Source organism: Nicotiana tabacum, chromosome 19 (genome assembly GCF_000715075.1).
Source record: "Nicotiana tabacum cultivar K326 chromosome 19, ASM71507v2, whole genome shotgun sequence".
Classification (NCBI taxonomy): Eukaryota; Viridiplantae; Streptophyta; class Magnoliopsida; order Solanales; family Solanaceae; genus Nicotiana; species Nicotiana tabacum.
In genome coordinates this window covers 114,836,216-114,861,145 of record NC_134098.1, presented here as the reverse complement: position 1 = coordinate 114,861,145, position 24,930 = coordinate 114,836,216, and the positions used below count along the sequence as shown (strand labels likewise).

At 39.5% G+C, this 24,930-nt stretch overlaps 1 protein-coding gene and 1 long non-coding RNA gene across 2 annotated transcripts; one reads left to right on the top strand and one right to left on the bottom strand.

The window, feature by feature from the left end:
* Positions 1-2,847: 2,847 nt before the first annotated feature.
* Positions 2,848-5,699, top strand: LOC107782009 (ammonium transporter 2 member 4-like). Its single transcript, XM_016602842.2, has 3 exons — positions 2,848-3,709; positions 4,415-4,700; positions 4,885-5,699. The coding sequence occupies exons 1-3, from the start codon at positions 3,122-3,124 to the stop codon at positions 5,439-5,441; spliced, it is 1,431 nt and encodes a 476-aa protein (XP_016458328.1). The 5' UTR covers positions 2,848-3,121; the 3' UTR covers positions 5,442-5,699.
* Positions 5,700-5,805: 106 nt separating this feature from the next.
* LOC107782008 (uncharacterized) lies at positions 5,806-8,861 on the bottom strand. The gene is made up of 2 exons (XR_001647135.2): positions 8,622-8,861; positions 5,806-6,344 (listed from the first exon to the last, which is right to left on the bottom strand). It is a non-coding gene; the product is annotated as an uncharacterized LOC107782008 (long non-coding RNA).
* Between the last annotated feature and the right edge of the window lie 16,069 nt (positions 8,862-24,930).

Sequence of the window (24,930 nt, the reverse complement as noted above, 5' to 3'; positions counted from 1 at the left end):
ATACAACTTAAATATAATTTTTATACAAATTTTATACAATATGTCTTTTGTATATTTTGTATCTGATTTATACATAGTAAAAATAAATTTCATACAACTAATTATATATTATACAACTTATCTACAACTTTCATATATTATTTCTACCCAGTTATATACAACTACAATATCATACAATTTAAATAAAAAATTTATACAATATTGTTCAACTTTCATACAATATTTAAATAAAAAATATATATAAATAACAGAATACAATTTTTATACAATTTTACTACAATTTCGTAAGTATAATGTATGTCATGTCTTCTTCTTCTTCTTCGAGTTTCAATCTGAAATTCAGCCAAAATCAAGTCTAATCTTCACCAAAACACCCTCAAAATTAAGATATAAACTCCAAACAATATTTCCAGTTGTTTGCAACAACACCCAATCCAAACAAATAATGATTTTTGAAAACTCAAATTCGAATTCAAAGCTTCAAAACTTTTTAATGGCTGTCAATGGTGGAACTGCTGCTCTCTTACTGGAATTAGGGCTGATTTTCGAAAGTATTTTCTTCTTCATTGAAAGTTAAGCAAGCAACAGGCGTTAATGGAGGTGTGTGGTAGAGTATTTAGAGCTTGAATCTATAAAAATGGAGAGGGATTTTTGAAGAAGAGTGAAAAAATGTAGAGAGATTTTTGAAGAAGAGTGAAAATAGGCATTAATGGAGGGAATTATTGAAGATACGTGGGGGGTGGAGAGAGAAACGCGGGGGGGGGGGGGGGGGGTGGAGGGATAGTATATTTGTAAAAATTTCTAGAATGAAAGTGGCACTAGTATTTTTGACTTTGAACTTCGTCATAACATATGGGAGTGCGAAAAAAAATATATGCGAGACAATCCACACAGAGATATGTGAAAGTTGAATGTAACATTTTTCATCAATTCTACTTTATTTATTTTATAAATTTTGGATAAATCGCATATGATTTAGTGGAATTGCATGACGTAATTGCTCACAGTAATATGCCTAATTGCCTATGGTAGTATTTCAGTAAGAGATGGTACAATATGCCTTAGTAATTTTGTGTCTTCGATAATTTCAATTCGTACTCAAATTAATGAATACAATTTATAGTTTTTTGTTATATTTTGATGCACTTGCATGCCTTTTTCTTATACGTGAGCAGTAGTCCGTTCGAGAACTTGAGTTGATCTTAATTGGTGAACCAATTCTACTCGAACATAGGATAAAACATCAATTACTTTATTTGATATAGACTATGAATCATTCTTGAGTTTATGTGACTAGATGATCAGAATTATTGAGTTCGTAAGTAAATCTTTTAGGTCAAATGTCTAAGCGATCGAGTGTCTGTCTCCACGACATCTAAACACTAACAAATTATTTGTATTATTTTAAAGATAAAAAAATTATTTTAGTATGTTTTTTCTTTGTATTAAAAAACAATGGTTTTATATTTTTCTTTAGGATAATAATTGTATTAAGCTTGAATGTAAATTTTGAATAATTATGAAATATTGACCAATTCTTACCAAACGATACCAACTGACTTCGGCCGGAATATATAATACTACATCATAAATAATGCTAATAAGTTAATATATTGACCAGAGTCGGTCGAAAAACTGGAGAAATAAAATAAATATAAACTTAAAACAAGATTCTAACCGATGTCGGTCAAAAATTCTAATTATTTTTATAATTTAAATATGATTTATATATTTATTCATGTTTGACCAAAGTTTGACTTCAATACCTGAAATTAATCGCTAAACTGAAAAATATTTTTCAGGTTTAATTATCCGGCCGATTTCGGTTGGAAATTGTCAAGATTATTTAATTTATCTTTTATTATCTACACAAAATTAAAGTTTGACTATATACCGACCGATTTCAGTCGGAATAAATTGTAGTTCCCGGGTTTTGGCGATAATCGACCAAATTTGGACGGTTTAATTATTTTTTTTTTTTTTAAAAAGGAAACATTATTTTGGCCCTTTCCAACCGAATATGGACGGTTTCTTGGACGGTTTACTCTTCGACAGATTTCGATCCGAACTTTTTTTGGGGAATTTTCTAGTAATGAATTAAAAAGGACAAAAAGAGAAGGAACATGGTCTCGTTTAATAATTAAATTTGACTTCGTCAAAATTGCATATTTATTTAGAAGAAAGCGCAGAGTTTTGCCGCTTTTACTATTAGCCAGCAGGGTGCTTCCATCTCCGTCCTCACAAGGATCAAAATAATATAACAGAAAGAATCATAAGTAGTAGAGAGGTAGCTGCTTTAGAAAATTAAAGATAAATAAATATGAAAAATGTAAGAATGAGACAAAAACTTAAGGGAAAAAACGCAAAAGAAGAAAAAAGATGATGGAGATTTGGAGATAGTCATGAGCCGATGCACACTATTTTTAAAAAAAAAAAATTAAAAGGAGTTCAACCAATATTTAGCAGCTTTTTTGTTTCTGAGCAATGGAAATTTTAAGAAAAATGATTTGGGAATTGCTTCACTAATACTTTCTACATTGAGTAATATACACGATAATAAAACGTTTCTATTTCAGAAAAACCATCAAAAAGGAAGATGATTATCGAATTTAATTTTCAGAATTTCATATTCTTTAATTTCTTGAATTTTTTTGTGGCCTTCTGTTTGTTGATTTTCCTTTTGACGTACACTTACAATAATACGTACTGAAACAATGCCGAGAGCAGGCCAACTAGCTACCAAAGCCGGCAATGACATATCACTTACATTCTTGGAGAAAAGACACAGACACAATATTCCTATGAAACTCTGACAACCGAAAGCCATTTGCCCATTTTTTGGACAGTCACTATCTCTATCATATTCTAAATCGTAATAGTTGTCAATTAAAAAGAACGACTAAAGAAAACTTTTTAAACCCTAGCTGAACATAACATTAGCTTCAAAGTTCAATCTCATTGTTATATTTCTCGCTTATTGTTGCTTCATTACAACAATAACAACTATACCCCAATCTCAATCAAGATGCATGCAATCTGTTATATGAACTCTTATCGATCACATTGCTTCATTTAAGCTCATAGCAGTTGAATCGAGCTCTTGCAAGGGACACTATCACTTATGGGACTTCCCTCAAATCTAGCACCAGATGAGGCAAGTCCAGAATGGATGAATAAAGGTGACAACGGGTGGCAGCTCACGGCTGCCACCTTAGTCGGGCTCCAGTGTGTGCCCGGCTTGGTCATCCTCTATGGTGGCATGGTAAAGAAAAAATGGGCAATCAATTCAGCATTCATGGCACTCTATGCCTTTGCTTCTGTTCTCATATGTTGGGTAGGATGGGGCTACGGGATGTCATTTGGTGACAAGCTTGTAGCCTTTTGGGGAAAACCGTATGTTGCCTTGGACGAGAAGTACCTTCTCGGACAAGCATTCTTGGGGTACTTACCCACAGCAAGTATGGTGTTTTTTCAATTCGTTTTCGCGGCGATTACGCCAATCTTGATCGCTGGGGCGCTTCTTGGGAGGATGAATTTTATAGCTTGGATGTTGTTCGTGCCTTTGTGGCATACTTTTTCGTATACTATTGGGGCATTTAGCATTTGGTGTCCAGAAGGGTGGCTGTCCAAGCTAGGAGTGATTGATTTTGCGGGAGGCTATGTTATTCATCTTTCTTCTGGTGTAGCTGGTTTCACTGCGGCTTATTGGGTAAGTAATTAATTTAACGCAAGACCATGGACTTAACTCCCCCTTTCTATCCGTTTTTCAAAAGTTGATGTTCTCATAACTTTCTAGTTTGGTTAATATATGATAAAGTTTTTCATGTTAAAAGCAAATAATCCCAGATGTATTCCGGTAAATATTATAGCTTGGTGCTTGACAAATGGACATAAAATAAGCATAAGACTTAAATTACCAGATAGACACTTGATTTCACTTAAGTTATGGCTGATGTGTTTTGTGTAAAATAACGCTATGATATTGAAACTACCCAAATAAAAAAAAAAGCACAAATACCATCCACTTTGTATCTGAAAAAATTGAAAAAATAATTAAAGAATAATGACATAGACTTTATAAATAGCAGTAGATTTGAAGGGAAAAAAAGTGAGTTTCAGACAGGTTTAATCTATAATCAATTCATACACCTTTCATAATAACAAACAAACAACAAACCCAATGTAATCCGACAAGTAGGGTCTGAAGAGGGTAGTGTGTACGCAGAACTTACTTCTACCTTACGAAGATAGAGAGGCGCACCTTATATAATCATATTATAAAATAGTTCTTTAAACTGGAGTATTAATCTTGAAAGTTTCAACTCTCCCTAGATTATTCAGAATCTTACTTTGAGGTGATCTTTTTATCCTGATCAAGACTTGGAACATTCCATGGCAATACTAATCTTAACAGGTAGGGCCGAGACTGGACAAAGACAGAGAGAGGTTTCCACCAAACAACATTCTGATGATGCTGGCCGGCGCTGGCCTTTTATGGATGGGTTGGACTGGGTTCAATGGTGGAGCACCTTATACAGCTAGCACCGACGCCTCGCTAGCCGTATTGAATACACATGTCTGCACTGCCACCAGCCTCCTTACCTGGCTGGTCCTAGACATGTCTGTCTTTGGCAAACCCTCTGTAATCGGAGCTGTTAACGGCATGATCACTGGCCTTGTTTGCATCACCCCTGGTGCAGGTGTGTTCTCCGTTGCCTTAGATAAGTTTAAATTTTGTACACTGACAGTATATAATGAATATGCGAACCTAGAATATAGAGTAATAACCTGCTATCCGTACACATAACTTAAATCCAAGATAGACTCGAGAGATTTTTTTCTCCATTCCAGATCCAGACTAACCGGTACATTCACCTAATACAGGAGTTGTTCAATGTTGGGCGGCCATCCTGATGGGCTTAACTTCAGGAAGTGTACCGTGGTACACAATGACAGTCCTTCACAAGAAGATCAAGTTCTTAAGGCATGTCGACGATACTTTTGCCGTCTTTCATACCCATGCCCTAGCTGGAATTTTAGGAGGTATTCTCACTGGTTTTTTCGCTGTGCCAAAGCTCTGTCGGCTATTTTACCTTGTACCTGGATGGGAAAGGTATATCGGCCTAGCCTACGGTCTGCAGACAGGCCGGACCTCAGCTGGGCTACGTCAAATGGGAGCTCAACTAGCTGGAATCGGATTCATCGTATGTCTAAATATTGTCATGACAAGCTTGGTCTGCTTGTTCATCAAGTTGATTGTGCCTCTTAGGTTGGAGGAAGAGGTGTTGCAAATTGGAGATTATGCTATCCATGGAGAGGAAGCATATGCAGTCTGGGATGATGAAGAGAAGTATGAGAATACCCAGGTGAATTCTGCATATGATGCTGATGAGTATCCATCAGTTGTTTCAAAGACTATGAGTGAATTCCAAATGGTATGAAAGTGCTCTCTATGGCTAGGTTGCAGTATAGTTTGCTGCTAGCCTGAGCAGAACTTCTGTGTTCTTTCGTCCTAAGATATGTTTGTAAAGAAAGTTTTGCTTTCTGAAAGGTGAAACTCAACAGTAGTTATTATACGGTAGAACTGAAATTGGTGTCTACCCATTATAAATGTTTTTACCCAAGAAACACATTGCACGGACCAATTTGGTCTTCGTACATTTGGTAGCAGGGGAGAAACAGATGAAATAGAGTCAGAAATGAGGAAATTGTCCACAACCATAACATCGTAATCACTTTTGATCAATCATTTAAAAAGACAGATATGACGTACGAATACAATCTTCAAAACATTACAAGTTCTAACAAACAGAAAGGCCTATGTTACACTCCATTCGAATGAAATATTGTCAAATTAAAGAGAAAGCAGAACTTTCACCAAGCATTCACATCTCACTCTCATAAACTACTCAAACAGTTCCCCTGATCTCAAATTATAGTAACTGGAAATTAATTCAACATCTTTTTCAACTACAATTTCACCATGTAAGAGTGTTAATAGCCATCATAAAAATAGGAAAACCTACAATGACATAAGCATAAAAGGAGAAAATAGATTTACTTGCGCTTCTTGGATTTTACAGAGGGCTCCTCAGAAATTTCACCATCATCTTCTGAAGAAAATTCTTCTGGTTCATCAGGGACCTCATTTGGAACATTATGCTTGGTAATGTAGTCCTTCAGTATAGTCATGCTTTGCTCTTTCATAGAGATCAATTGCTCAGAAAGAATCCCTTTACAAACCTCGACAGAGTGTGTTTCTGTTCCAAGGCGGAGTGTGGCTTTCACTTGAGGAGGGGATAATGCTTCTTGCGTTTGAGCATCCATCATCATATCCTATGTTCCTGCATCATTTCAGTCCTCACCTCAATCCAGATTATTTAGTATCACCAATCAAAAGAAGAAAAAATAAGATTATTGTGTGTGCTGTGAAAGTTAATATTCGAGCATACATCCCATATAAACACTCAACAAAGATATATATTCAAGCATGTGCGCATATTGCAAGTGCATGGCTACCTTAGATGAAACACTTAAGCACTGAGTCCATCTAAATGGGGCATTCTTCTTCATTCAAACAAGTTGCATAATATAAATGCAAAATGGCAAACATACCATAAAAAGTTGTTAAAAGGAGTAGAAGGTGTTTCACATTCTGTGTCACTGATGCCAAATCCCTTCTTGTGGTCCAGCCTTCACACACTGGCCCAAACCCGTGGGAGGTGGTTAGGGGTGGCAAAACTAACCGAAACCCATTTGACCCGCCCAAACCCGCACAAATTTTAATGGATTTAGGCTGGCACAGTTTTGAAGATGGAAGATGGGCTATTTTGGGCTAGCCCAAGTTAGCTCATCACAAATCATCAGCCCAAATGGACCCATGATGATGCCCAACCTTGACATATGGAAATGCTCAATCTTAGGGTTCGTTTGGTTCGCAGACAAAGTTATCCTGATAATCCCTTGGATTATTCAATCTTATTACCTTGTTTGGTTCATTGGATTAAAAATAGAATATCCTGTATACAACCCAAAATATGTATTTGGTTTAAAGGTGGACAGTCTCTACCCCAGGGTAGGGGTAAGGTCTGCGTACACACTACCCTCTCCAGACCCCACATGTGGGATTATATTGGGTTGTTGTTGGTTTAAAGGTGGACAGACTTGAATAAAATTGTATTTCCTGTTTTAACCTTGGATGTTTCATTGCTTATACAAACAACATTTTCTTAATAATTCATAATTAAGTTAAGGGGTAAAGAACATGATCAGATTCATAATGGCAAACAATTTACGCGTTCCTAATAATAACTGGGAAAGGATGGAATATTATATCATGTACGTATCATAAGAATCCAGTTAGTAATATTCCTTCTTCAACTTTGAGTTGGATAAAATAATTTCTTTGGAGCTAATGCTTTTTGGCTGCCCTGGATATTCTGAAACATTTACTCATATTACCTGTAAATCATTTTAATATTTTCAGCTGTAATTTTATTTATTGTTTATTAATTACCGAGACATCTTTTCAATAATTAAACCAACAGGTATTTGATAATGACATAAAAGTGAGAGGAATAACTCTTACAACCTAAGAAAAAGTATATTGAAACTTGAACTAAAAGAACTCGTCGAATAATGTATTTAACTAATTGTTGTTGGCAAAAAAGGACGGACACTGGGCTACTTTTGAGGTACCGCAATATAATTCACAACATATTGCCCTCTATAGCATGGAGTAGCGTGAGTATGGACTTGATCCAAATGAACTTTGGGCAGGGTTGGGTATTAGCCCATTCATTTATTCAGCCTACCTTGACTCGCCCAACTTCAGCCCAACTAGCCCATTTGCCACCCCTAGAGGTGGTCTTATATTACAAATGAAGGAAAAGGAAAAAGTAGAAAATATTCCTCCACTATGAAGGATAATTGTTTCTGAAGAGGCCTGAAGGAGCAGGGCTTGGGAAGGTTGAAGGTCCCAGAGGATAATTGTGATACTTAAGTTTACCTTAATGATCTTTTCCCTTCAGTATTAACCATTTCTTCTCATTAGACCACAAATACAAACCAGAAACTCGCCAAACGCGAACCAAAACTTCCCCCTTTCCCTATACAGATAACATTTTCCCTCGACGCTAGCCTAGACTCGTCACATTTCATTGCCAAGAAGGTTAAGAATAAATATCTGACAACTTCAAACAATAATAGTGCACTGGAGTTAATTGTAAACTATGTTATATGAACTCGCGGGCAACTATGTATCCAGCATCAGTATGGATAAGTACACCACCCAATTTTCTCAATTATTAGCCATTTTGCCGTGTATTTTGAAGGGTTAAAACGAAGTATCCATACCCATGTCATATACATGGAAAATCTATTATCGTCATGACTGAGCCTAAAATCAAATTCCACTAAATATTTACTATTTCACAGACATCTACTAATCATTATCCACGTTGCAGAAAACGTATCTCAAAAAATTCCCAGTTCCTAAATTACATCTTAAAAAAAGGAAAGAAGGATAATATCAGTCAAATAAGTTAAAGAAATATGAATTGAGCGATTATAGGTTTCTTGCGTTGAAGCAATTTGTGCTTACAGATTAGACGAAGATTTACCTGATTGAAAGTGGCGTTTGGGAGCTACAGAGGCGGCAGAGGAGAGTGATATGCGGTTAGCCGAGTAGCGGGTTGGGGATTTGGGGGGAATTTACTAAAACAAAAAGTTATTTTTTGTTATGAAATATTATATTATGCATCCGAACTCCTAAAAAAAAAAGTAACTCCTACTGCTTTTCTCTTTCAACCTAGCACTACTTCTTACTATTATTATTGTAACTCTTAAACCTCCATAATCCACTACATGATATTCCCCAATGATCTCAATAATTAATATTATGTTCATGACATCCCCTAATATTACCTCAATATCATTCAATAAATAGAGAGTTCGGACATCACATTATACACACTTGAATACATGAAAAAAATAAAAATCTCTCTATGTATCTTATTTTTTCTTGTTTTATATTGTTACTTTGAGCTAAGTTTTTTAATACGTTATCAGCACGATTTGCTATTTTATCTACACTTCCTACAAAAGATAACAGAATTGTAGAATTAGCTTCGTTGAGGTCTTGACTTTTGTTAGTGTGTTATATAGAGTTCATCCTTCAATAGTTTTCATGTTTTGTGACTATTCTTATACCACACTTATATGGCCATCAAACAGTAAGAATTACCCTCTACTGATCATTCTAACGGTACGAACAAGGTATGCACATTTCTAATAAATAAGTGAGATGAGGTATATATGTTTGACCAAAAAATATAGACTTTTAATTAAACTAATTTATTTTATATAAAAAAGATTAAACCTAATTAATAGTAATATCCCCAGATTTATAACTAGTCAACTCAAAAAAAATCAAATTGTGTTGGCGGAGGATTAAATGCAAGGCACATTCAATGTTTCCAATTCATTAATGATAGACGAATCTCAAATAGAAGAAATAATATTAAATGGCATTAACGTAAATAAGGAAAATAATTCACCCAATATAGAATGAGGTGGATGATTCCTCTCTCTGACATTGACGAATGATAGGCATATACTATAATATTGGAACTATTCTCGAATATGATGGAAAAGTGTGGAATAATATGTAAGCGAATCTTCTCAGAAAGATAGTGTTTGTATCTTTTTTAGAGAGAAAGTCTTCTTCTCAAATAGTATTATTATCAGTAAATGTTACATATTTTTCCCCCTATCTCTCTTTCTATTTATATGGGTCATTCCCCAGTCAACCCTAAAAGTACATACACCAAGAATATTCTCCTGAATATTTTATTACTAAAAACTGGCCGTTAGCACTGCCTTTGATACTCGACCTTGGTCGTTATTGATTACTCGGCTCCTAGCCCCGCTATCTACTAATCGACCTCGGCCATATCGCTTTTCATGATACCGCTCCATGCTAAATTCTACCGAGGTAGATTTTGACCCATACAGTTAGTCCCTCCGCTTATTGAGGTCGACCCTGGGCGACCTTGATGAGCGGACTCTGTTAGTTAGGGTTGAGAAGTTTTATGCGAGCAGGTCGAGTAGTAGCGCTTCGGACGGGAAGGAAACGTGGCCTTCTGTGAGCCACAACCTAGGGTCACATCGTTTCGGAGTGACGTCATATCATCATGCGTCATTATTACGCGTTTTTCCGATACCCTATATCGTTTCCCGCGCTTCTACCATTTCGATTCTTGAGTTGGGCAACGATGGTTTGCTTCCTCGATATTGATGCCCTAACTCTTATAAACGGGGATACTCAATCCTTCGATTCACTCTTTGCATTCTAAAAATCGGATTCTCATATCTTCTTCTTCCTCAATCAGAATCTATGCTTTCTTTGACCTTACTTCATACTCCTGCCTTCACTGATTTCGGTGGTTCTTGCTACTCGACTCTTCTGCGTTTACATCCTCTCTATCCATAAACCAAAATGGTTAATGCATGTTCCAATTCTGGGGGGATATCTGACCCTGTTCCTTTGGTAGTGCGCATGCCTCCCCTATGGCAATGGGGCTGCCATTGTTGCAGAAGATGAAAGCTTTCCTACGGTGGAGGAAATAATTCCCCGTAGCGAGAAGGCTAGAACTGACTTCTCAAAGCTGCTCGAGGATGATCCTGAGGCTGTAGAGTCCAAGATGGACATAGCTGCTCTTGCTAATTTCAGGGCGAAGTTCAAAATTCCAGTCCACACTGATCTAGTCCCGGCTGGATGCGATGTGGTGCAAATTCATCGCCCTGGATATTGCGCTTTCTACACATATCAATTCTATGTGGGCTACTCTTTTCCCATTCTTACATTGGTAGAGGAATTCTGCCCTACTATGACGTCTGCCTGACCCAGCTTTATCCTTATATCTACAAGCTCATCCTCATGCTGATGAAGTACACGGAATTGGCTAGTTGCGGGGTCTCTCTTCGCCACCTGATACATCTCTTCGCGTCGAGTTTCCATAGAGGGACGATGTTGCACCTTCGCCATCGTGGAGGAAAAAGTTTGGTAGTAAAGATGGATAATAAAGCAAATCATCGATTCTGGTTTAATTACTTTTACGCCAAGTCTGATGACGTGGTGGCGAACGCAAATGGATTTCCTGATGCGTGGAATTACGCCCGTAAGTATTTTCACTAAGTGCTCATTTTGCTTGTTTTGGTCATAGTCTAACCGTTCTGTCCTTTTCTCCTTCAGCTGAGACCGAGCCCCCTCATTTGGTCGTGGATATTCACGATTGGGTCAGCCAGATCTTGCCTCACACAGTGAGAATTCGTGGGTGGCCGACCTTTTTCCAAAAGTTTGGGCCCAAGCTTTTAGCGACCGGTGAGTTTGTCCGTCCGTATTCGTATACAGTGACTTTTTACATATGTCGTCCTGACTTTGTGGTCGCGTGTTCGTCATGACTTTGAGAGTTGTCATTCTAATCACTTTTATAGACCGAGGGTCTTCGAAGAGGCAGAAAGCTCCTGCTCTGGCATTCCGTAAGAGGAAGGCCATTTCTGTTCCTGCTGCTGCGGTGAGACCTGCTCGGTCGTCGGCTACTGCGGTGGGTATTTCCACTTCCCCTATGCTTCATCTAGTTGATGAGGAAGATGAGGAAGGATCGTCACCGAATGATGATAATCTGCTTCCCCGCAAGAGGTGATCCGTCAATATTGGCGATAGAGGTGTCCGTGTGGGGAGTTCGGTGATGGAGGGCTTTGTCATCATAGAAACGACGACCATAGATCTCGGAGTTGTATGAGTTGCTGTCCATGATCCCGCCGTTATTGGGGACCAAGGGATATGCGTTACTCCTTGAGGTCGGAACGGGGTTTTGAAGGGTTGTCGGCGTGAGTCCCTGATGCCTTGCAAGAGGGTGAGACATCGACCTCGTTACCAACCGAGGACCCTTCCTCTTGGGTTGATACTAAGGGAAAAAGTGTTGCCGAAGAGGATTATGAGACGGGCTTCGGTTAGGATGATGGGGGAAGGACTTACCCGACTTGAGGTGAGGTTGGAAGGGAGCACGCGGACTATTGCAATCCCTCTGGATCGGGATCTATTAGTTGACACGGAGGACGTGGTCCCTTCTCTTGGTCCACTCTGTTCCGATGTGGAGGGTAAAACCCTCGAGAATCTGAAGGATTCCACTTTTTCGAAGAGCATAGCCGGCCTTGCTCTTAGGGTATGTTTGGTATTGTTTCCATATTCATTTTTCATGTCGATTCTGAGTTTGTTCTTACCCGCTCTCGCTTTCTTTTCAAACCGTGATCTTGGAGATTGAAAGTTCCCGTCGAGAGGAGAGGCGTAAGGCCATCTTCCAAAAGATAGAGTGGAAATATCGCGAATATCGTGATAAGCACAAAGAGCTTTGCCGGCGACTTGGTGGTAGTAGCAACTTTCGAGCCCTTTGAAACGAGCTAAAGGAGAAGGATGACGAATTGATGAAGGTCATTGGAAAATATAGTGAGCTCGAGGGGGCGTTGAAGGACAAAGAGGAGGAGCTCGAGGTGAGTAGGGGGGTCGAGGCCCAATGCACCGACCTTCAAGTCCAGGTGGTCTCGCTGCGTGCCGAGCTGGAGGAGTGTCAACTTCGAGCGGCCGTTTTGAGTGGCGAGGTCGCCAAGAAGGTAACAGGTTTGGAGAAGGCAGAGTCGGCCTAGTTATCAGCTATGCGTAGAGCGGCAGATTTAGAGGACATGATCCGTGTTATCCGTTCTGAATAGGATTGCACCATGGAGACGGCTAGGCTCAAAGAGAAGCGACTTGATGAGCAGATTGGGGAGTTAGAAAAAGAGGTTGCAGACCTTATTGATCGAGTTGTTGCCCTCGAGGCCGAAAAGGCACAGTTACTGGCGCAACCGTCCTCATCCCGTACTACTTTTCCTGATGTTCCTCAGGATCTGTATGAGGAATGGATTCACGCCGAGGCCCAGCTGGATATATTCAGCGATTTGATGGGGACGGGGGCTGTTTCGGAAGCCGACTTAGAGAATGCACATACTAAGGCACGTGAAGCTCGGTTTGCTTGTTGCTATGACCCCACTACACCACAAGCTGGTGATGCTGAGGAAGACGTGGAAGGGATTGAGCAGGATGCCTGGTACGAAGATGAGTATCCCGACGGCGACGGCGATGGTGGAGAGACGGGTGGAAATAGCACTGCTGAGTTAGGTAGCGCGTAGTTGCTTTTCTTTCTTTTGCTTGTAATTCTTGTACATACTTTTGTTGGCATCTGCTTTAGCCTTTGTAAGGAATATATTTGAAGTATGAAATGTCATTTTCGCTGTTTCGTATCTAATTCTTTTCTTTATGTTCGGGCTTGCACATTTTTTTGTTTTGTTTTGTTGTTTTAATCATAAAAATTTGATTTTGGTCATGGATAGGTTTTAGTAGGTGTTAATTCGAACGAGGTCGAATGTAACATGTATTAAGTTGGTTCGAGCGAGATCGAATGTGAGTTGATTCGATCGAGGTCGAATGTGAGTTAATTTCATTCGACCTGGCTCGAATGTGAGTTGATTCGAACGAGGTCGAATGTGAGTTAATTCGAACGAAGTCGAATGTGAGTTAATTCGAACGAGGTCGAATGTAAGTTACTTAATTGTGGCAGGGGGCCGGGTAGATATTGAGGCAATGTTGCTCTGGCAAAAATAGGGCGAACATCATACATTTGTGTTTTGCTCATATACTTGGAGAAATTTACATGTTTTTCGGGCTGACATTCCAGTCCCAGTCTATCTAGTCCCTTCATTGGGTGACCTGGAGACGTGTTGAGAGGTTGGGCAATGAACTAATCATCCAATGTTTCTTTTCGTTCGTATTTTGACTTGAAGTGTCCCCCTTGTCGCCTCGTTAAAAACCTCCTCTATAAAACCCGATTGGGACAAAACTCAAGTGAGGGAAAAAGAGTACGACTTGGAGGACGTTTTTTCTTAAAAGTTGAAGTACTTGAGGTGGGCGACGTTCCAGTTGTTTGGCAGCAGTTTTCCTTCCATTGTTTCTAGCTGAAATGACCCTTTATTTGCTGCTGCCATGATTTTGTATGGGTCATCCCAATTCGTCCCTAGTTTGCCTTCCTGTGGGTCTTTACTTGCTTGTGTTTTGGCCTTGAGCACGTAGTCCCCGACTTTGAGTTGTCTGATCTTGGACTTTTTGTTATAATAGTGTTCTGCCTGCTATTTTTGGGCGACCATCCTTATGTAGGCCATATCTCTCTGTTCTTCGGCTTCGTCGAGCTCTTGCCTTCTGCTTTCATCGTTCCTCGACCCGCTCTCATGGGAGTATCGCAAATTGGGCTCTCCGACTTCGACTGGTATTACCGCATCAGTCCCATAGACTAAAGAGTAGGGTGTCTCTTATGTGCTCGTCTTTGGCGTTGTGCAACAGGCCGAAAGCACTTTCGGTAATAGCTCCGGCCATAATCCCTTGGCGTCCTCAAGCATTTTCGTCATGATGTTCAGTATTGATTTATTGGAGGATTTAGCTTGCCCGTTGCCCCGGGGTGGTATGGTGTGGAGAGTATTGTTTTGATATGCCACTTCTCAAAAACTCCGGCGATCTTTTTTTCCAGTAAATTGGGGTCTGTTATCGTAACTGATCTCTTTGGGGAGACTGAAGCGGCACACAATGTTTTTCTATATGAAGGCGATCACTTCCTATTCGTGTATTTGGGCGAATGCTCCTGCTTCTACCCATTTAGAAAAATAGTCAGTTAAAACCAAAAGAAATCGTACGTTACCTTGCCCCGTAGGGAGGGGGGCCGATGATGTCCATTCCCCATTTGATGAAAGGCCAAAGGGAGGTGACCGGGTGGAGATGCTTGCCCGCTTGATGGATCATTGGGGCGTATTTTTGGCATTGTTCGCATTTTTTCATGAAGTCTGCGGCCTCTTGTTTCATGGTAGGCCAGTAGTAACCTGCCCGTATGAGATATCTGACCAGAGCTCGATTGCCTGAGTGACCTCCGCAGTGGCCTTCGTGGACTTCTTCTAGGACGCGCTGCGTCTGATTTGGGCTTAAGCATTTCACTAGGGGGCGCCATACGTCCTTTTGTATAGGTCATTGTGAATGATGTTGTACCTGGCCGCTTGCATCCGAAGCTTCTTGGCTTTCTTTTTATCATCTGGGAGTATGCCTTCCTGTAAGTATGTAACAATACGGTTGCGCCAGTCCTTACCTTGATTTGATCTATCGATGAGTGGAGGAGGGTGACCACGTTTCCTTCTCTGGTTATGCTTTTAGTTGTTGCCGCTAATTTGGCGAGGTCGTCTGCTTTGATGTTTTATGCTCGAGGGATTTGGTCGAGCTAGCACTCATTAAACTCGGGCAGTAGTTTGCAGATCTCGGCCTGGTATTTTTGTAACCTTTGCTCTTTGATCTGGAAAGTCCCTGTGACTTTGTTGATGACGAGTTGAGAGTTGCAGCGTAGGATGACCCGCCTCGCCCCGTACTTGTGTGCTAGCCTTAACCCTACAATCACGGCCTCATACTCGGCCTCGTTGTTAGTCATGTCCGGGCACCTTATGGACTGGCGAACCACTTCGCCTGTCGGGACTTCGAGCACAAGTCCCAGTCTGACCCCCGACACATTGGAAGCACCGTCGGTGTACAAAATCCATAGATCTTGTGTTCACGGAGAAGTGTTATTTTTGCGCTGAAATCGGCGACGAAGTTGGCAAGGACTTTTGATTTTATCGTCGTCCGCGGTTGATATGTGATATCATGCTCACTTACTTCTATGGCCCACTTGGCTAACCTGAATGATAGCTCGGGCTTATGCAAAATACTTCGCAAGGGGAAAGTTGTGACTACCGAGATGGGGTGGCACTGAAAGTAGGCTCTAAGCTTTCGTGAAGCTACGACCAAAGCTAGGGCCAATTTTTTGAGGTGGGGATACCTCGACTTGGCATTGATTAAGGTTCTGCTAATGTAATAGATGGGGGATTGCGTACCTTTATCTTTTTGAACCAGGGCTGCACTCACCGCTACTTCAGATACGGCGAGATAAACAAGAAGGCGTTCTCCCAGTTCCGCTTTGGAAAGCAACGGTGGTGACGATAGATAAGCCTTTAATTCTTCAGAGCTTGAACACATTCAGAAGTCCATACTGGAGGTCGTTGTCTTTCTTAAGTATGCCGAAAAACTTATGGCATCTGTCAGATGATCGCGAGATGAATCTCGACAGGGCGGCGATACGGCCGGTCAGCCTCTGAACCCGTTTTTTGTCGGTTAAGTGCTCTAGTATTCCTTTTATGGCTTTGATTTGGCCGGGGTTAACCTCAATACCTCTTTGCGATACTAGGAAACCCAAGAATTTTCCTGATGTCACGCCGAATGCATACTTTTCAGGATTCAGCTTTATTTCGTACTGCCTAAGTATATCGAAGGCTTCTTTCAGGTGGTTGATGTGATCTTCTTTCCTTTTGGACTTGACCAACATGTCGTCTATGTAGACTTCCATGGTCTTGCTGAGTTGGTCTTTGAACATTTTGGTCACCAACCTTTGGTATGTCGCCCCCACGTTTTTCAGTCCGAAGGGCATCACCCTGTATAAGTACGTTTCTTGGTTGGTGATGAAGATGGTCTTCTCCTGGTCCTCTTCTTCCATGAGGATTTGATTGTAGCCTGAGTAGGCATCTAAGAAGCTCAATAGTTCATGACCGGCCGTTGCGTCAATGAGCTGGTCAATATGAGGTAGCGGGAATAAATCTTTGGGGCATGCTTTGTTTAAATATATAAAGTCTACGCACATCTGCCACTTTCCGTTCTTCTTTTTCACCATGACCACATTGGCGACCTATTGGGGGTATTTTGATTCCCTGATAGAGTCATTTTCTAATAATTTTTCAACCTCATCGCGGACTGCATCGTTTATTGCAGAATTGAACTTCCACCTAACCTGCCTTACCGGGGGTAGAACGGGTCGACGTTCAACTTGTGTATGGTGACCTCCTTCGAGATACCTGGCATGTCTGCATGGGAAAAAGCAAACAAGTCCGCATTAGCAGTTAAGAATTGACGGAATTTACCTGGTTCTCGAAGCTTGCGGCCGGTGTAGGCTTTCTTATTGTGGTCGTTATCATCAAGTTAGACGGGGTCATCTTCTACGGTCGATCCCGTGGCGTCTATTGTTTCGGGATCTCTGATGACGCCCGCTTTTTCATCACAGCTCGACCTCGACCCTATTAATTGCTATGCGTCCTATGCTTTATCCTTCCTTTGTTGGGTATATGTATAATCCTGGGCGATGCGATAGCATTCCCGCGATATGCGTTGTTCTCCTCGTATGCTGAATACTCCCCATGGGGTTGGGAATTTGATTATTTGGTATAAGCTGAAGGGGATAGCCCTCATGGCATGTATCCAAGGTCGACCTATTACGGCGTTGTACGCCGTATCCTGGTCCATGATGTGGAATGTGGTTTCCAGAGTGACGCCGCCGGCCAGGACGGGTAGTATGATTTCTTTGGACGTTCGTTCAACTGCATTCTTTGGACACTATCTTATCCTCAAGTTTCATTTGTGCAAGTGCTCGAGGATGGACAATGCACATGCCACTCCCATCGTCCACCATAATGCATCCTACATCTGTATCTAATATTCGTAAAGTGATAACAAGGGCATCATAGTGAGGGAAAACCAAACTGTGGGTATCTGAATTATCGAAGATGATACTTTCTTCGAGTTCGTCATACTGTTCATGAGTGATTGACCGTTTGAGCTAGTGGGTTGTGGTGAACTTTACGTTGTTGATCGAAACGTCGTCGCCGCTACCCGATCATCATTTGAATGGTGCGAGTCTATGAGGGTGGTTTTGGCAGTCCCTGGTGTTGTTCACGTCCTCGGGCAAAGTTGGTCTGCCCTCGGTCGCTCAACAATTCTTTGAGGTGCCCTTGATGAAGCATGTTCACGACCTCCTGCCTCAGGGCGATGCAGTCCTTGGTTTTGTGACCTCGCTCTTGGTGAAAGTCGCAGAGGGCATTTGACTTTCTAGTGCTTGGATCTGACCTCATCTTTTGTGTCCACATTGCTTTTGGTTTGAGCTTCTCCAATGCATAGACTATTTCTGAGGGTGACACATAAAAATTGTGAGCGAATAGTAAAGGGGCCATACCTCTCTCGTTCCGGTGAGTCCCTATCATTGGCCTAGATGGGCCCTCTTCGTGGCGGGAGGGGGCATGATGGCATTTCTGACATATGGCTGATGCCTTTCTCGGTTGGATTGTGGAGCTGCAAGATCTCTCCTAGCATCATTTCTTCGATCCTTCCTGGTTTCGGCTTGTACCGAGGTCAACCGATGGGTTGGCCCATTCAGGTCGTCTTTGTCGGCACGGACCTCGGCACAGTAGGCATTGTGTATTTCATCCCAAGTTGTTGGAGGATATTTCATAAGCCGACTTAATAGTTTTATGGTCGCCCTTGAGCCATTCCTGTTTAGCCTGTTCTGGAAAGCTGCTACAGCCATTCCTTCCGATACATTTGGTAAGGTCATCATTACTCTGTTGAATCGAGCGAGGAAGTCCCTCAATCCCTCTCCGGGTGATTGTTTGATGGCAAATATATTTTTCACTCTTGCCTTCGCCTTTTTAGCCCCAGCATGGGCCGTTACGAACTTATCGACCATCTCTTCGAATGTTTCAATGGAGCGCGCGGGCAGCTGTGAATACCAAGTTAATGCTCCTCCGGTAAGCGTCTCGCCGAACGTTTTCAACAAGATGGAGGAGACTTGTTCTTTGGAGAGATCATTGCCCTTTACTGCAGTGACATAGCGAGTCACATGATCTTCGGGGTCAGTCATACTGTCATAAATTTCCAGATAAGGCGGCATCTTGAAGGTCTTGGGTATGCCATGTGGGGCGGCTTCATCATTGTCGGGTTGCTCAACGAACCGACCAGCGTCTCTTTCTGGCAAGAGTTTTGGGGCACCCCGTATTTTGTCGACTCTTTCTTAGTATTCTCCCTGAAGCATTTTGTTTTCATTTTTCATTTCTTTCATTTTTCTTAGAATGGTCATGAGGGTGTCATTACCTGCATTATTAATATTATGAGTGATACATGTTACTGGAGGGGGAGGGTCGTGCAGCTTGGCCATTGCTGGTGCAATGCAAGTCCTTGCATTTTCTCTAACTGCCTCTTGAGCGGGCTTATTAAGGATGCCGGTCATTAATGATAGAAGAATCTCAAATAGAAGAAATAATAATAAATAGCATTAACGTAAATAAGGAGAATAATTCACCCAATATAGAATGGGGTGGACGATTCCTCCCTCTGACAGTGACGAATGATAGGCATATACTATAATATTGGAACTATTCTCGGATCTGATGGAAAAATATGAAATAATGAATGATAAAATCTTCTATCTCTCTTTCTATCTATATTCGATAGAATATTCTCCTGAATATTCTATTACCAAAAACTGGTCGTTAGCACTGCCCTTGATACTCGACCTTGGTCGTTATTGACTACTCGGCTGCGAGCCCCTCTATCTATTAATCGACCCCGGCCATATCGTTTTTCATGATACCACTACATGCTAAATCCCACTGAGGCAGATTTTGACCCATACAATGTATACCTAGTATGAATTATAAGTATGGTTTATAATTAGTATGCTCCTTCTGTCATGTTCTCACCTTTGACTTCCGTTTTAGTTACTTGGTGATACATGATGGTAATTGAAAGATAAACATACTAAGTAATTTTTCTAGAATTAATACTTTCTAATTGGACAATATCAGTTGATTGACTAGCTATTTTTAATACAAAATCATGCTTGTGTTTTAAAACTAATTCATAAAAGTGGGTTAGGTTGTCGCTTACATGATGAGATCCTCGTAATAATTTAAATGTGTTTTTTTTTTGTAATTTTATATAGTTTAGATCAATTGATCCTGTCTATAAGTTAGGCACATATTTAACATAAAAACTAGGCCAAATACATATAAAGTCACTTAAACTTGGCTCCCGTTTTCATTTTGACACTTTAACTAAGCCCATTACCTATTGAACACTTTAACCTAAATCAAAGTATGCCTATTGAACACAAAAGCTGACATGGCAAAAGAGCTGTATTTCAACCCCTCTTAGGCGCGTGAATTTTGATGGTTTAGAAATCATGTTTTTCTTTTCTTTTATGTTTAAACTAAAATTGACTTTTTTTCTAAAGGCCACCCATAACCACCTTATCTCTACCATTGTCACCTCTGTAAGTATGCATCTCTATTATTGCTCTATTTTCAGCTTCTGAACTGTGACAAATGGACAGAAGAATATTTTTTTCTCCAACAACAAATTTGGGCAAAATAAATACGTCAATGACTGATTTTCTCCAAATTTCTATCCATTATTTTTCAACTTTTTCAGATTCCACTCACCATCTTCTTCAGCTTCGCCATCTTCTTTCAACCTAGATCTGAAATTTTTTGTTGTTACAGTAAAGAAATTCAAAAACAAAAATGATTTGCCCGACTATCAGTTTTAGATTTGATCCCGACGAGCGAGGGGCCTATGAACAAAAGGAGAAGAAGAACGGGGGAGGGGGAAAGAGGATGACCAACGATGGGAGTGGAGAAGATGAACATCGGCGAGTAAGGTCCAGCGGCTTTTTTACAACCAAAAAAATAACTGCATGGCTTTTTTTTTTTTTTACTGATGTTGCTTGTTTTAATGATCTGGCATCTTTTCATTGATTATATTTCCACATAAGCGCGTTTGAGCTTCATATATTTATTTTATTTTTTGGGACTAAGTTTTTTGTGTTCAATAGGCATACTTTGATTTGGGTTAAAGTGTTCAATAGGTAATGGGCTTAGTTAAAGTGTCAAAATAGAAACTGAAGCCAAGTTTAAGTGGTTGTATAGGTATTTGGCCTAAAAACTATATCTTTCATTGTTTGGGTGGTTTCTCTGCAGAAAGTATTGGATTACTTTATTTCACCAAACTTATTACACACAATGATCAAAATGCAACAAATGTAATTTGGTTTCTATTTGAGCTAATGTCATCTCGCGGAATTTAGCGTGTTGTTCATCTGGTAATTAAATACATGTGCTTCACACTTGTAATATGGGGTTGTATTTATCCTTTCACCAACTAATTTTATAGGTTTCTTTTAGTGTGCGAAATATTTGAGCATATCACTCAGTACTAATTTTATTTCAGGTGTATAGCCTCCTAATAAATATTTTGATGTAATTACACCGTTGATATGCTCTTCTACATAGGAGTTGTTTCTTTTAATTTGACCTGTTATATATTGGTTGAGAGTAAGACGGTGGGTTCAAGTCCCACCGCACTATAGATTAAGACATCAAGTTTGAGTCCTGGTGCACCATGATGATAAGTCATTGGATTCCATCCCAAGTATGGCCTAACATGTCTTTATATGGGTAAGATGTTGGTTTGTGCCTCAATGGACCATATTGATGATATAATGATGACTAAAGAAAAATAACGTATTTTTTATGAAAAAGCATGAAGCTTGTCCCACCATCAAAGTGGTATGAAAAAATAATAAAGCACGTCGCGATGATTATGCTCCATTCATTGAAGAGAATGTGACTTGTGATAAGCATTGATAATGCAGATCTATTCCTGAAGGAGAATGTAGCAATATGTGATAAAAGTAATAAATAAAGACGTGCAATGCATGATCGGATGAATACCCCACAACTCACCTCTAAAGGAGGTTAATTGAAATAAAGAGAATGAATTTTATTATGTGGCTACATGAATATGTCATTGGTCGCGTACATGTGGTACGCCAAAAATATTTTGCGATGCCTTATAAAAAGTTATTAAAGGCAAAATTAAAACAAGAAATGATTTTGCTTATGATGATTTTGACCATGACAATTATATGATATGATTTTCTTCGTAAAGAAGACATTCACCATATAGATAGTCTTACAAAATATCTTGTAGTACAAAATAAAGAGTTCCGGAAGAATAAATTTGTTACTACCCGGATGAATGAAATTGTTCTTGACATTGATATTATAATTAAGTCTCAAAAGAAACTTTTTGAGTTTCAAATGTATTAGCCAAAGTAGTTGGCATATTGAGGCTATAAATGAAAGGAAGATTGAATATCTTCATAATTCTATAATCATATCGGGTAAATATGAAAGGTTACCCGTCTTTCTTCTATTTGTACTACACATGTATAAGCATGATGATGGAATCACATGCCACAAGTAAGCTAGAGGTTTACTGAAATAAATATTAGTTGGTACTACCGGCCCGGTTCAATTATGATGCGAAAATTAATTGAGAATTCACATTGGTATATATTGAAGAAATGGAAATTCTTCAAGAAATCTCTTGTGCTGCTTATTCTCATGATATACCAGTTAAGGTTGGGATTGAATCCCTTGATTTATGGAACGAATAAAAGGTGATATATATATATATATATATATATATATATATATATATATATATATATATATATATATATATATATATGTGTGTGTGTGTGTGTGTGTGTGTGTGTGTGTGTGTGTGTGTGTGTGTGTTTACTATTATATGATTTTTATAGATGCATATATTGTATGGTCACATGCGCGTTTGTTATCAACTTAAAGTTTGGCTTTTGTAAGTTCTTTACTCAAATTATTAGAGCATAGTTCCAGAATATAAATTATGATGATTTATCTTGATAATGTTAGTTTAAATCCAAGTTGGTTTAGCAAAAATTGTATGCATCCAATTATAGCTAAACCATTGGTTATGAGAACAAAACTCCCAAAAAAATTGGTATGAAGTATATTATTTAATATACAACAGCACATGTACGCATCTAGCCAACAAGTTATAATAAATTCTCCCCATCACAATTGGTTCGGGGCCAAAAACCAAATAATTTTTATCTAGAAATATGGATGTGCTATATGATTTAATTATCCCACCATAATGCACAAAGATGGATTTCCAAAGAAGGTTAGGATATGTGTTGGTGATCCCAACATTAGGGGAAGAAAATGGACAGCTGAAAAAATGACACGTGGAATGAATTATTATGAGTGCATCTAGATCCTTGTACAAAAAATGTGAACTTGAAGTTCAAGTGATAATTTATTTGCAAAATATTGACAGGGCATTTACTGACCCACAACTAAATGTTATATTTCAGTTGCTAATGCTCTGAATAATATAAAGTTCATGATGGACAAAGTTTATGGCATGCATGAAGCGTAATAGACTAATCGGTAGAAGGAGAGGAGCAAATGCTCAAGATGGTCATAATAAGGAGGCAAGTGCTCTAGACGAGCACCACGACATAATACTTCATAAGACCTCATGGGAGAGGCTCAGGTACCTAAAAATAATGAGATAAACAAATCTCAATAAGTTATGTCTTTATTGAGTGATGATGGAACCGATTTAAAATGATCGTCGACGATATTGTTGATATAATGTAGTGCTCAATTTTATTAATATTGACGAGGATCTTGAGCTCAAATCTGTCATAGAATATGGACAGATAAATGATTGGTCAATGAAAAATATTCAATCAAGATTGACTTCACTTGGAAAACGTGAAGTTTTGGACTAATAGTCCCAACACCTGAAAGTATAAAGCTAGTGGGGTGAAATAAGATTTTTTGTAAATGTCCTAACATTGATTATATGGAAACATGTTCTCTTGTGGTGGATGCAGTTGCTTTCAGATTTTAGTTTGGCATTACCTGAAAAATTTATTATGCGTATAATGAAAATTCTTGAAGGATTTAAATTATTCTGAAGCATATTAAGTTCCCAAGAAATTTATTAAATAAAGTTTCAGCAAATCCTTATGTGAATTTGAGCAATTATGACGTACATGATTTGTTTTTATGTCTAGTATAATTTGTGCACTAATGTATCTTGCTAGAACTATGAGTATAACAATATGCAAGCGAGGTATAGATTTACTTCTGTAACGATCCGACTTGTCGTTTTATGAATTTACGCCTCGTTCAACGACTAAAGGTCTCGAAAAGCTTCGCAATATATACTATAACCCACGTGTGTGGTCGAGTTTGATTTTCGGAAGATCCAGAATTAAATTAAAAGAACAATTCTTATTTAGAAACTTAAATGGAAAGAGTTGACCGGAGAGTTGACTTTTGAGCAAACGACCCCGGAATAGAATTTTGATGATGCCAATGGCTTCGTATGGTAATTTCGGACTTAGGCGTATGTTCGGATTTGGATTTGGAAGTCTGTAGGGCAATTTGACGCATTTTGGCGAAAGTTGGAAAAATAGAAGATTTTGGAAAGTTAGTCCGAAGGTGGAATTTTTTATAACGAGGTTAGATTTTGATTCTGGAAATTTGAATAGCTGCATTACGTCATTTATGTCTTGTGTGCAAAATTTGAAGTCATTCCGGATTGATTTGATACATTTCGGCGCAAAATATAGAAGTTGGAAGATTTGAAAACTCATAATTCGATTCGATGCGTGATTCGTAATTTCGACGTTGTTTGACGTGGTTTAAAGCATCGACTAAGTTTGTATTATATTTCTGGACGTGTTGGTCTATTTGGTTGAGGTCCCGAGGACCTCGGGTGGATTTCGGATGGTTAACGGATCGATTTTTGGACAATTGGAACTGCTGGATTTTGATTACTCGTATTCTTGCTTCTACGGATACTTCATCACAGAAGCGAGGTGCTTCTCGCAGAAGCGAGTGAAAGGGAGCTAGGCAAGGCTGATGGAGCAGGCCGCAAATGCGGCAACAATTGTGCAGAAGCGCAAGCGCATGTGTGACCACTGTGCTCGCAGAAGCGGATGCAGCGTAGGTGCGCATCTTGGCTCTCAGATGCGGCGACTCGTCCGTAGGTGCGAAACTGGGCAAAAACATTTAAGGACCAAAAATGGTCATTTCGCCATTTTCGAT

Coding starts and splice junctions, on each gene's coding strand:
- LOC107782009 (XM_016602842.2), top strand. CDS start 3,122: ATGGGACTTCCCTCAAATCTAGCACCAGATGAGGCAAGTCCAGAATGG. Junction 3,710..4,414: donor GTTTCACTGCGGCTTATTGG/GTAAGTAATTAA, acceptor TAATCTTAACAG/GTAGGGCCGAGACTGGACAA. Junction 4,701..4,884: donor TTGCATCACCCCTGGTGCAG/GTGTGTTCTCCG, acceptor CACCTAATACAG/GAGTTGTTCAATGTTGGGCG.